Source organism: Notolabrus celidotus, chromosome 1 (assembly GCF_009762535.1).
Source record: "Notolabrus celidotus isolate fNotCel1 chromosome 1, fNotCel1.pri, whole genome shotgun sequence".
In the NCBI taxonomy this organism is placed as follows: Eukaryota; Metazoa; Chordata; class Actinopteri; order Labriformes; family Labridae; genus Notolabrus; species Notolabrus celidotus.
Genome location: NC_048272.1, coordinates 30828734 through 30842904, shown reverse-complemented (window position 1 = coordinate 30842904; position 14171 = coordinate 30828734). Strand labels below are relative to the sequence as shown.

The 14171-nt window shown below is 42.5% G+C and overlaps 1 protein-coding gene across 1 annotated transcript in view; it reads left to right on the top strand.

Annotated features, from left to right (window-relative positions):
* Window positions 1-14171, top strand: part of pik3c2b (phosphatidylinositol-4-phosphate 3-kinase, catalytic subunit type 2 beta) — a 46355-nt gene that overhangs the window by 1119 nt on the left and 31065 nt on the right. Inside the window, exons 2-5 of the mRNA XM_034686808.1 lie at window positions 7016-7960; window positions 8944-9044; window positions 12147-12307; window positions 13673-13793. Coding sequence (XP_034542699.1) covers window positions 7112-7960; window positions 8944-9044; window positions 12147-12307; window positions 13673-13793 — 1232 coding nt within the window. The 5' untranslated portion in view covers window positions 7016-7111. The remainder of the gene's footprint in view (window positions 1-7015; window positions 7961-8943; window positions 9045-12146; window positions 12308-13672; window positions 13794-14171) is intronic.

Below are 14171 nucleotides of genomic sequence, written 5' to 3'. Positions count from 1 at the left end.
AGGTGAGTACAGCCGCAGTGACCTTCCTCAGTTTACTGGGAAAAAACTCGATGACGTCACATGCACCTGCCCGCACAGACTCGGTGAACAGGTGGATTCATGTTTTGAGATGTGGCGCACTTTGAGATACGCTCAGATGGCATCATAAAACAGCTTTAATCCCATGGATGCAAAAGTTTGTCAACAACCCATAAGCCATCATTGTCATGACGTCATGGCGGGGGGGCGTGGTATTGTTAAGTCATCATGAAATCACTGCCTGACTTTGTAAATCACGGCTGTGTGAAGGGAAGTGTTTGCTCCCTGCATTAAGATAAACTCACTTTAGGCAAGGCAAGGCAACTTTATTTGTATAGTGCATTTCATACACAAGGGCAACTTAATGTGCTTTACATTAAAACATTAAATGCATTGGAAACATTCAGACAAGCATAAAAGAGCACAATTAAAATGACAAATATTATAAAACATAGAAAAGAAAAAGATAATTAGGAATGTATAAAAGTAATTTAGAAAAATAACTCTATTGTGACTGATTACAAAGATATTGATCCTTAAATTTTGGCAATGAGAAACTTCAGGACTTAAAGCTGCTGTTGGTAGTCACAGAGTAAACATCTGTTCAGAGAGAGAGGGACGTCGAATGTCAACACTATCCCTCCCAACCAGATTTCCTCTTAGCCCCCCAACACAGATCGGCGTGTGCCGTCGTGATAGTGCCGGACTCATAACCAATCTGAGGATGTAGTAGGGGCCACCCCGTAACCAATCAGGACAGAAGATTGGAGATTAGCTATGATTGGTCCGTCATTACAGGAATGAGGGGAATAATAACATTGCTTGATACAAAGGCATTGGAAAACGCAGAGATTTCGCAATAGTCTCACATTACTCCACTTACCGATGAGTACCGATAGGCATTATGAACTGTTCTCCAAACACAGCAGAAAAAAAAGCAACATTTTTTACACCATTCCTACCAACAGCAGCTTTAAACTAGTGCTTTGCTCAATGGCAGCAGCACTAATCACACTGGTTCTTGACCAAACTACATTTTTATATGAAGGTAATCTATGAGGAGTAGTTCATCATCACGAATACCTACAAACTTGCAAATAAAATGTTTTAACTCAGAAAGAAAGCCCTGTAAAGCTGAGTCACTAAAGCCTGTCAGCGAGATCATCTTGACCTCCTGACAAAGCATGACAAATTGTTAATCCAAGCCCAACCCAAAAATCTGCTTTTTTAAAAAGTTGTTTGCCCTCCTTTTCAGAAACAGAGCTGTGATGAACCATGGTTCAGACTTTTCACAATAAGCATCCTGATGTAGTTATTTCAGCGTTCTTTCAACTCGTCTGCTTTCATTAAATCGGAGAAAAAAAACTGTTTATTTTGGCTTCATAGCGCTGTAGCAAAACATTTCAGCTGACTAAGGTGTGATGTGCTAGAGACAATGTAACTGGGACTTGGTGGAGACTGAGAGATACACTGAAACTGGGACTCAGTGGAGCCAGATGGAGATACAGTGAAATGGAAACTGAGCAGACAGATGGAGATTAGGGCTTCCACAAACGATTATTTTGATAATCGATTAGTCACTGATTCTTTTTGTGATTAGTCGACTAATCGGATCATACGTAAATTGCAGCTTATCGCACCAACATGCAGCTGCTGTTATATAACCATCATTCATTTCCAGCTTAAAGTGTTTAAGGTATGTGCTAACTAAAAATAAAGACAATTAAGATGATAGTTCATTCAACTTTTAATGAACTTTTTTTCTTTCTTTTCTGACATTTTTTAATGTGACAGTGCAAAATAAAATGAAGGCACAATGGTAGCAAAGTTGTCCATTGAAGAGGAACATATTTATTTTAGCACTGTAACGTGGCGTTATAAAATATTAGCATCATCACATTTCCTATTCAAACATGACATTGCTGTTAAGTAAATAGCTCACTGTTGACGTTAATGTTAGCAGCTAACTAGCCCATTAGCTTACCAAGGCAACTGTCCCTCTTCGTCAGAGATTGAATCAGCCACGACGTGCTTCCTTTTCAGATGCTCGTGTATCGCCGTCGTACTGACATGGAAGGCAAGTTCTTTGCATTGCACATTCTTCTCTTTTATTTTGGAAAAATGCTCCCAAACTTTCGAGCTCCATAGTCTGCTAGCCATGATACTGTTTGGGCATAACTTTTCCGGTGGCATCACTGCTGACCCCGATTACCACGGCTGACCCCGATTGCCACTACTGCGCATGTGCGTCAAGGACAGAAAGGCAGACAAGACAGCGGAAGGTACAGCGGCAGTTTCGAGAGAAAAAGAAAGCTTCAAAAAACAAACGATGACGTTGATTATTAAATAAATCGTCAACGATTTTACTAGTCGACTAATCTTGGCAGCCCTAATGGAGATACAGTCAAACTGGGACTCATTGGGGACAGATACAGATTCAGTTAGACTGAGACTCAGTAGACAGATGGAGAAGCGGTGGAACTGGGACTCAGTGGAGAGATACAGATTAAATTAGAGGACTAGTGGAGACAGATAAAGATTCAGTGAAAGAGGATCTTAACAGACAGATGGAGATATAGTGAAACATGGACTCATTGGGGACAGATAGAGATTCTGTTAGACTGGGACTCAGTAGAGGCAGATGGAGAAGCGGTGAAACTGGGACTTAGTGGAGACAGGTGGAGATATAGTGAAATCCTTAATCAGCTTCAAGTAGCTGGAAGCAGCAAGAAAGTTTATCCAGCATGTCGGATGTGTTTTATGTTACACCAACAGCTTCTATGCCTTGTAATATCTGCGGTAGCACAGCAACATATAACAGAAACAACACTTGATTTCAACTTCCTTCAAAGTCCTTTTGAAAGAAAATTCTAGCAACATGAAAAAAGCCCTGGTCAACACGACCTTGTGTGTCTGGAGCTACTTTGTACAATCAACCAGCTCGTATTCACAGAAGGTTTAACGTCACAGCGGAGTGATGCCATTTGAAGTTGTAGACACTCATAACTCTGTCACCTCTCTCTTTTCACCCTCCCTTCTTTGACGTCCTACCTGTGGAGGAACCTGGCTGTGTTGAAGCCTCTGCACAGTAGGGACGACCTAAATTTATCACACAGTCCTTCCTCCAGCTGCGTGGTTGCTCTTCCATTGAGAATGTCATCTGCCATGAGCTCCAGCTTCAGTTTGTTGGACCTCACACAGGATGGGGTGTGATGTTTTTATTGCTCCTGTTGTATTAACAATGGAGCAGATAGAACAATCTTATCATGTTGTTGATACCGCTGTGAGTCAGTGCACAGGTGATTATCAGGTAGAGTGGTAATGATTGATGATTTATCAGCTGCTATAAACGGATCAAGGAGTTTGAAGCTTTGATGGGCAACATGTGATTGTGTGCAGCAGCAGAGTGAACCGGAGCTCTGCAGCCGGCTGCTTATCTCTGCTTCCGTCTACATCAGCATAACACACCACAATCTTCAACACAGCTGTCAGAGGGAGAGGTGCATTGTGGGTAATGTAAAGGCCAGGTTGAAGAGGAATGTGAAACACGGAAAGAAGAGATGCAGCCGTCTTTCTGCAGACGCGTTCTGAACCTTTGTGTTGAAGAGTTTGTAATATTTAATGTGCCTTAGATTCACTCAGTCTTTAATGTAAAGTGAAATGAACACATTGAATCATGTGTCTGTGTCCGTGCATCTGTCTGTGTCAGCATGTGTACTGCTGGATCCAGCTGGGTCAGTCAGACCAGTCCTCTGTCCACGCTGGTGCATGTGTGCGGGGGGGGGAAGTGGGGCACAGCTGGTTTGTGGTGTGTGTGTCAGGCTTTATTCCCTCTGTGGGGGACATATAATGACAGGGGGTCTCAGCTCTGTTCCTCCCCCACCCCAATCATCCGTTTCCTCCCCTCCCCCCTGTGTGTTTCAATGATGATGACCCCCCAGGCTTCCAAACGGAGACGGGAATCAGACAGCAGCCTGCACACTCAGACAGATTACATATATTTATTTATACAACAAAGGAGATTCCACAGTCTCAGTTTCACTCTTAAAAGTGTTTTTTTTTTTTTTCGTACACACTTTCTGATTTAAATAGCTGACTGATATGAAAAGTTTTGGAGTCACCAGCAGAAGTAAAACAGGCTCAAAGAGATGCTTTATTGGCAGTGTTGCCCAATGATAATACAAAGCGCTTTTTGAAAAAGAGTCACAAAGTGTTTTACAATTAAAGGATGGCAGATAGTAAAAGCAACTAACAAAACAAATAACCATGATCAATAAAAACAAGGAATAAAAATAGAACAAAGCCAACCATGCAGATATGCCAAAAGACCGTCCACTGAGAGTTCTGTTTTTTGTAACAGACAGACTCAGACTGTTTTTCTAGTTAGGAATGGGCGATAAGTCGATAAGGATAATTACCGTGATATAATTTTATATTCAAAATTGTTTTATTGTAGAACTCATATGTGCACCGCCAGACACAGCACAGAAAAAACGTCTGCTCTACGCACCCTACGGTAACTCTCCAGGGTCACACGGCTCAAAAAGGTGAAAACATAAACCAAACACAGGACAGTCTGTTACATTAGCATTTGCAACCTAGTGGCCAGCGGCAGGTGCTGTTCTTTATACCGGCATGTCACTCCATACCTAGTGGCATGCAAGTGGGCGTGTTTCGATCGCGCTGTCACTCCCAATATTTACGTGCCGCCATTATGAATCACGCTCTGTCTCGAGAGAGTTGCGTTCAGAGCATCCCCGGATTTAAGCGTGCTGTAATAATAATTATGATAATAATAATAATACACTTTATTTATAAAAGTGCTTTAAAAGTTTCTCCAAGACACTTTACAGGAAAATAAATTGTTCAATAGAAAAGCAAAGGAAAACAGTGCAAAAAAGCAAGGGAAAGCAAAGCAGCAAAACAAAACAATCAAAAATCAACATTTATAGGTCAAAAGCCTTTGTAAATAGGTGGGTTTTGAGTCCGGATTTGAATGAGGTGAGTGAGGGAGAGAATCTAAGGTGCTGGGGGAGAGAGTTCCAGAGGGTGGGGGCAGCGACAGAGAAGGCCCTGTCCCCCCAGGTAATGCATGCACACCAGTTTCGTGGATCTCATACATAGACTGTATAAAATATGGACGTAGTATCCGTGACGTCACCCATTTGTTTCTGAAGCGCTGTTTTGAAGCCAATCGTTGGTGGCAGCCATGTTGCTGCTGTTAAGCCAGTGTGACGTAGAGAAGCGGGCTTTGAGCCTCCTAGCCAACAGCTACAGTGTTCCCACCTGCCACTGAAGTCAGCTGTGCCTCTCATTGGAAGACTCGTAATTGAAATATCTTCAAAATTGCGATGTGAGAAAAAAATTCACCCCCCTCACAGTGTGTGCCGATCAAGATATTAGCTATCCAGACTACACTCGTCTTTTGTACCAGGCTGTAAACATGTTTGTGTGAAGATCGTCTTTTTCCCATTCATGCGTATGTGACTTCCGGTACTTCCGGAGCCAACCTCAAGCGGATCCTGGATGAACTGCAGTTTTTAACACTTCTGCATTGGACTCATATTTTTAGACCAGAGGTTGCTGCTTGGTCTCACACAGCAGAGCTTGTAAAACAGATTGAGTTTCACAACAATGCTAGCTGGATTAAGTTAAATGGAATAAACACAAGACATCTTTAAGTAATTGTTTTAACTTATTTTTGTTATCTTGGCAAACACAAGTTTCGGATCGGGACTCGGTATTGGCAAATATTCAATATTTAAAATCAGATCGGGATCGGGGACCAAAACAGCTGATCGGGACATCCCTAGTTTCGGCCAATAGCAGTCTAGCAGTATAACTAAGAGCTGGTTAAAGCCTGAACCAGCTTTAACTATACGCTTTATCAAAAAGGAAAGTTTGAGGCCTACTCTTAAAAGTAGAGAGGGTGTCTGCCTCCCGGACCCTGGTTGGTAGATGATTCCAAAGGAAAGGGGCCTGATAACTGAAGGCTCGACCTCCCATACTACTTTTAGAATAGAAATATTTGTATATGTGTGGACATGGCCTGACACTACGTCTGTGTTTCGTACAGCCTTTGGTTTGCTAAAAAGAAAACTCCCCTGAAGTTTTGGAAAGTAGAAGAAATTTGTGTTGCAAACAAATAACCTTTTTAGATTGATCCCTTCTTTTCTTTGATGTACGACCCCCTCCCCCTGCAGGAGTCAATAAAATAATGTCTCCTCTCTCTCGTCTGTCTCTTCAAAGCTGTCCTGAAGGCTCTGTTCAAAGCCTCATAACATTAATGTAACCGCACAGAGCTCACGAGCAGCTGCTTCGGTCGGCTGGTTTGTTTGTCTCAGTGTATCACGATGTTTAAGTGACACAATAACACCGAGCATGCTGCAGCCGGCCTCAACTCCCATGATGTGTGAGGGTAAATTTACTGTTTTTGTCCTGGTGGCTCTGAAGACATACCTCACACCGAGAGTCCCCGCAGAGTTCTCTAGAGCCACGTCATTAAATGCTAGGTTGAATCAGGGTTTATTTCTGACCTGCTCAGGTCTCAGCTGCCTCTTCCTCCTCACTTCCTCCTGATTGTGTGTGTTTTTTTGTGCTTCCTTCCTTCCTCCAAGCTCGGCTGCAGGTTTGTCGGTCAGATGGCGGTTCACCGGATCTCTGATGTGTTTTTGAGGGAGAGGAGATTCAAGTGGGATGTCCCCACAGCTGAACAAAGATGTTCCAGTTTAACAGACAGTCACTGCTCTCAGTAACACAGAGGATGAAGAGTCTGTAGGCTTTCAGATAAAACACATTGAACATTTAGTTTTTCTGCTTAGTTTGAAGCTAAAGACTCAGCGGTCCTTCAGTTTGATTTAAAGGTTGAGATTCACACTCACAGTCTGGTGATAGATGACACTCGGGCTGATTTATGGATTGATTTTGGTTTAGAGTAAGAATTGAAGTGGTGGTGTATCGATGGATGTCTAACCGTCCTCTCTCTCCTCCTCCTCAGCTCGTCCTCTGCAGCTCCATGTGTCCTCTCCGGTTCCTCTCACAGTCCAGCTGAGCTTCTCCCTCCCTCCTGCTCCGTCTCTGCTGAGGAGGCATTATGTCGGCGGCTCAGACCCAGAAGGAGAGCAGCGAGGCGGGCTGGGGCTGCCTGGAGGCTCTGGGTCTCAGTCAGAAGGAGCTGGTCCTGGCCGAGGCCCTGCAGATGGAGTACGACGCCCTCTCCAGACTCAAACAGGACAAGAGCGGCACCGGGACCAGCCCCAGCCCGGGGCCTAGAGCTCATAGCCAGACCCGCTCCAAAACCCCAAATCCCACCATGGAACGACCTCGACCCATCCCGAGCCAACCCATAGGAGGAGGCCTGCTGAGGGGCCTCTCTGGGTCGGACTCTTCCCTGAACCAGCCTGGAGGGTCACAGTCTCCTCCTTCCATCCCAGCAAGGGTGCCCCCTCCTCAGGGGAGCTACAACAAAGAGTCCCCCTACATTCTGGACAGTCCAGAGGCCAACAAGTTCAGAGAAGGCTCTGGTCCCAGCCTAGCGGATTCTCATGGATCAGGGTCAGGGTTTTTCTCTAAAGGCTTCCCCACACTTCCAGACGACATCCCCCCTGCCGTCCCCCCAAGAAACCCCCTCCCCCAGTCGTCAGGGTCTGAGAACCCCTTCCTGCCCTCTCGAGGGTCCACCATGCCCCGCGATGTGAACCTGTTCACCCCCGACGTGGATCAGCCCAAAGTGACCTCAGGAGAGCTGAACTACGACAACATCAACGACTCGCTGTCCCGACTTAACGAGAGCCGGCAGGGGCCCCGAGGTCGGAGGACCAACGGGGACCAATCAGGGAAGCCCGTGGCTCGGAGTAAGACCCTCCCCCCTCAGGTCCCGCCCAGAACGTACGTACCTGTTCCCAAGAGCAACAAGAACCAGCGGAGGGTTTCTGCAGACCCGGTAAGAACTTTTGAATAATCCTATTTGTAACACTTGTAACCTATTTTATGCTAATTAGATGATGTCATTATGATGTCATCAGACTGGAAATCATAACATCTACGTTTATTCTATCTGAAGCAGCTTGGTCATGAAACCCTGATCAGACTGAGAGTCACAGACCTGAGCTGACGTTTGATTTTCACTTCTCTCTCTCTGTTTCATTTCACGCTCATTCAGTCATGTTTTAAGTAAACAGGTCTCCTCTCTGTTCTCTGTTGATGTGTGTAAACTGATGACAGTCACAGTCCATCAGCAGACAGACCAGTCCGACCAGCCACATACTGAAGCTGTGATGGTACAGTTTAATTATGGTTGTCAGAGATCTTCCCTTGAGATTTCCCAAAGATGCTTGTTCACACGCGATCCTAAAGTCAGGGTGTACATTTTGTCAGCAAGGCCCCTGAAAACTTTGAAAGGTGTTGTGAATGTGTGAATACAGCACCAGTGATCAGGTCTCCAGGTTGCGTCAATGTTAGTCTGCAGAAGATGAGTCTGTGGTGAGACAGACGCCTACCGTAGGTCTGTTCTTTGTGAGATAAAGCAACAAAACAGCATGTTTAGAAAAAGTTTGTGAATAGATTGTGAATAATCTGTTAAAATATCAAGCTTAGCCGCCTGCATGTCACATAGCAGCTGTTCTGAACAGCATCTTACTGTCATCTGGTTTTACTTTGAAGAGTTTGCAGCAGGCGACCAATCACAGACATGAACAGGTGTGCTGGCAGCAGAGCAGCAAATTTCACAAAGAGAACGAAGCAAGAAAAAAGTTTTTATCATAACCCTGGCTACCCGTGCCTCTAATAAACATGACATCGTATTCTCTGAGTAGTTCAGACATCTTCCTGACTCCCCCTATCATTCCTCCTTCTGCTGTAAATGAATAAAAAGGTTAAAACTCTGTGGAGCTCTCCTCTAATGGGTCTGCTCTGTGTGATTGACAGGTGTCTCTCGGATCCAGGATGAATGGATTTGGATACGAACTGTTCCAAGTGTCTGAGGAGAGAGACGAGGAGGTGGCAGCTTTCTGTCACATGCTGGATGTGTGAGTAACAACGCGGACACACATGAATATATTAACACTCATCTAATGGTGGCGCTGTGGAGAGAACAGCTGCCCAAAAACTGAGACAAAATTAACCACAGAAAACACCTTAGCATCTAAGGCCAGATGCACCTTCACTATCCGTGTCTCCTGCTGGGCCTGGGGGGACAACAGAACAGGGAAACATAGAGCTATAATAATGTCTCTCTGCATTTGAAACGGCCTGATACAAAGAACGTTTCCCAGGCTCTCCTCTGTGACCTTCAACTAAATTTAATCTGATAATTAATAACCAAGTCTGACTTCAAACATGCCTTTTGAGTTATACAAACATTAAGAAATGATGACACACTGCGTCCCGTCAAGTGCATGTCTAAGCAATGCTGAAATGTATTTCTTGGTGCAGAAATGTCCTCTCAGTGAAAATATTTACCCTAAGTGCAGAAATGTTTTCTTAGTTCAGAAATGTCTTCCGAGTGCGGAAATGTCTTTAAGTGCAGCAATGTTTTTATTCCAAAACGTCTTGGAGATACAGAAATGTTGTTTTACCTCAGAACAGTCTTCCAAATGTTTTTATTAGAAGAAATTAACGTGCTGTGGGCCGATATCCTCACAGTATAGCGAAGTCCCGGCAGTACATAAAAGTCCTGGCATTGCTTAAATATCCCCACAATGCAGAAAAATCACAACTTTGCAGAAAAGTCCCTGGTGTGCTAAAATGTCCCTTCAGTGTAGAAAAGACCCCACATTGTAGAAAAGTTCTTGCAGTGCAGAAAAGTCCCCACAGTGCAGGAAAGTCCTTGCAGTGCTAAAAAGTCCCCACAGTGCAGAGAAGTCCCCACAGTGTAGAAAAGTCCTTGCAGTGCAGAAAAGTCCCCACAGTGCAGCAAAGACCCCACATTGTAGAAAAGTCCTTGCAGTGCAGAAAAGTCCCCACAGTGCAGACAAGTTCCTGTCATGTACAAAAGTCCCTGCACTGCAGAAAGGTCCCTAGAGTACAGAAAAGTCCCTGCAGTGAAGAAAAGGTCAAATAGTGGAGAAAAGTCCCCGGATTGCAGTATAATCTCTCAACAGTGTAGAGAAGTCCTCACAGTGCAGTAAAATCTCCCAACAGTGCAGAAAAGTCCCTACAATGCTGAAGGGTTCCTGTCATGTACAAGGGTACCCACAATGCAAAAAAGTCTCCACAGCCCAGAAAGGTCCCCACTGTCCAGAAAGGTCCCCATAGTGCAAAGAGGTCCCCTCAGTGCAGAAAAGTCCCCACAGTGTAGAGAAGTCCTCAGTTTGCTGGAAAGATGATTGCACTGGAAAGAAAATCAAAGCCACAACACTATTTTCAAAGTTGTTGATCTCATGAAGATTCACTCACACACACACACACACACACACACACACACACACACAAACACACACACACACACACACACACACACACACACACACACACACACACACACACACACACACACACACACACGCAGCTCCTGACCTTCAGTCTGTTGATGACACAAACAGTGTAATAAATGTTTATAATGAATGTTTATAGCCATCATTAACAAACAGAGTCTCTCCTGCATGATCATGATGTCACTGTCAGTAAATACCTCGCTCACAGTTTACATCAGTAATGAGACACAGCAGCCTGAGAGACAGGCATCACATACGTCTGATTTATGAATATTTCTTTCAGATTTAAGTCTGTGTTTTACTTTATGGGTTAAAGTTGAAAACCAGTTTATCTTACAAAAACTTTTAGATTGTGTTCATTTTTGCGTCCCTTGTGGTCAAAGTGGGACTCTCTCTTTTCCTCTTGGCTGATCTTGTCTTGTACGCGAAGAATCCAGCGTGGGAAAAAGCTCAAAACAAGTCTGTTCCTGCAGCATGTGCTGGTGACGGGCATGTAGAATAACCATAACGAAATGATCCCTCGTCTTCCTGATGGTGTTGGCTGCTTTTGCAGGTCGTATAGAGACCTCATTATTCATTTCAGTCTGCATCAGAACCAGATAAAACCCCTCTTAGGAGTTTTTAGCCACAGTGAAGAGCAGTGAAGATAAATATGTGGAGCCATTATGTGTCATAGCTCATACTACAGGAGATAACTGTAAAGAATCTCTGGTTTAGTGTCAGGAGTTTATCACAACACTCGTCTCTCTCATTTCGTCATGTCTGTGAATCTCTGTGCCTCTAAAGCTGTGTCCAGACCAGTTGTGGAGCATATCCCTGACTGTTGGCATTCAGAGTGATTAATAAGTCACAGTTTTGCCCCAGGTGACTCGAGCACACTCTGTTGCATCACTCTTGTATTTGCACCAGTCGGAAAGTTCAACTATCAGTGCAGCAGCGTGTCCCAGAGGCCGGTCAGAGTTGAGTTCAAAGCAAACAGGATTTAAAAAGTACTTTTACGTCTTTGCAGAGAGCCTTCAGTTTGCACGTCCTGTCTCAAACTATCATGAAACCACAGACTGTCTGGCTGCTCTATGTTTTATCCTCCACACAGGAATCTGGTTAGTCCGTTTATCAGCGACGTGTTTGATTAAATCGTATATAAATCAAACTCGCATTGTAATGGTTTTCACCTGTGATCCGTTTTATAGCAGCTGAGCCCCGTGAGGAGGAAGCTGTTGAGTAATGATCCAAACTAATGTAGTAACTTGATCAAATTATATCAGGTACAGACAGCAGCACTTAAAACTGACATTTAATGAGAGACGTCCAAAATGCCATGATCAGAAGAGGTCCAGCCAAACCCCATTTAAAAAAACAATCATTTTAAAAGTTATCTATCAGACGGACCAGACAGAGCTTAAATCCGGACTTTTACAAATCTGCATCCTGATGTCGTTGTTCCAGCATCCTCTTAGTTTGTTTATCGTCATTGAATCAGAGTAACATCTGCTGGTTCATAAAGCTGCAGTACGACTGTTTTTTGCTGATGTGACTCACTACAGTGACACTGAGTACACTGAAACAGATAACTGCTTAGACTCTTAACTTTCTCTCTCTCTCTCTCTCTCTCTCTCTCTCTCTCTCTCTCTCTCTCTCTCTCTCTCTCTCTCTCTTTCTTTCTTTCTCTCTCTCTCTCTCTCCGTTCGTCTTCAGTCTACGCTCGGCATACCCGCACAGTGACAACTCAAAGAACGCCGGCTTCGTGTGGTCACCGTCAGTCGGCTTGGAGGAGCTGCATCAGGGTCTGGGTGTCAGCGTGAAGGTCACGGTCATCAGCGAGCACTTCAGAGAGCCACTCACCTTTACCTGTGATGGTAAGACACTGTTGGGTGTTCCTCTTTTTTACAGAGCCCTCGCAGTGCAGAGAGAAGCAGACAGAAGCAGTGTGTTAAAGTGTTTCAGTTAGACCAAGCTTTGAAACAGTTCATCCTGAGAATACAAAATATTCTGTTAACTACATAAAGTCAGTAAAAGTCTTATTTATTTAAAAGAGTCTAAAAATTATGATGAAAGAAAAACAACATCAAAGAACTGAAGTCTCAATAACAGCATTTATCCATATTTATTTTCCAAATACTACTACTACTAATAAAATAATAATAATAATAATAATAATAATAATAATAATAATAGTAATAATAATAATAATAATAATAATAATAGAATGACTTTAAATAACAAATACATTTATTTTAGGACATGCAGTTCTTCTTTACATAGAATGCATATAATTATGCATTTCAAAGAGGTATAACAAGAATAGGGCAATTATTTTAAATTAAAGTCTGATAATTTAAACGTGTGTATATATTTTTTTATGTATAGGATTATAAATTTGTCATAATTTTAGATTATGCATTTTCCTTTTTAAGCGCTGATATTGTCTTAAAAATATAATTTATTATATTTATTGCAATACAAATACAGGTATATTTTATCATTTAAAAAATCACACATAATTTCATTGTAAATACCATTTTATTGGTTTATTTTCTTGATTGTTTAGTTAATTTCTGGCACACCTGACTGTATTGTGTCCTGTGCTTTTTACGGCTCAGGTCCTAGGCCTAATATTTTTCTTTGTTTTTTTAATGTAATTTTACTTAATTCTACTTACTGCTTGTTGTATTATTTTAATTATTATTATATTTTTGTTTGTTTTATTTTTTGGTTACTATAGTATTTTATTTTTATATTTATTGTAATCATTTTATTGCTATTTATTGTTTTTATTGTTATTTTTATTAATTCAATTTTTTCTATGATGTAAAAAATATCTGAAACATTATCAACCAACTCAAGAAAATTAACAATAATAAACATTTCTTTTCAGAATAATGTTATAGAAAGAGATAAAATAACACCGCATATGAGGATTAAGTATTAGGACACAGTCCTAAAATTTTGATAAATATTACATCTTATATTTGAAATGGTGTATTACAAATATACGTTTTTTTTTTGATGGATTGAGATCTGTGGAAGGAACATCAGGCTCCATGATTAAAGTTTTAGATCATCTCAGCTCTCTGTTACTCTCTGCTGTGAGCTCTCAGGATATTAAAGTCATATTACGTTCAATAGATCTATACTTCACGTCTCTGTATGTACATAAAATCATAAGTAGTGAGCGTGTATTTCTAAAGTTTGATAACAAACACTGTCTCTGTGTGTTTGAGGTTCATCCACGGTGGACCTGCTCATCTATCAGACTCTGTGTTACGCTCAGGACGATCTGGATCACCTGGACGTGGATCACTACCTGCTGAAGGTCTGCGGACACGACGAGTTCCTCAACAAGTAAGAACCTCCAACCCTCAGAGTCCCGTGACCTGAGAGAGGTCTGATGTCACTTTGTTGGTTTCTGTACCAGGAGCTAGGGCTGGGTGATAAAACAATAACAATAATTATCGTGATATAATTTTTCTCAATATAAAAATAACAAATGTACAATGAAACGCTGATATAGTTAAACCTGTTATTACACCCGCAACCACTGGAAAGGGAGTTTGGGACGCTAGTGTGTCTTTAACGCTAGTTCCCACCCAACATTAAATAGAAGATGAAGACGGCATTGAACCGCCAATCATGTCGCAGGATAAGAGGTAGGCGGGGCTTAAAGACATCTGGAGCGGAATGTAAACACAGCTGAAACGAGGGACAGTGACACTGAAGAAA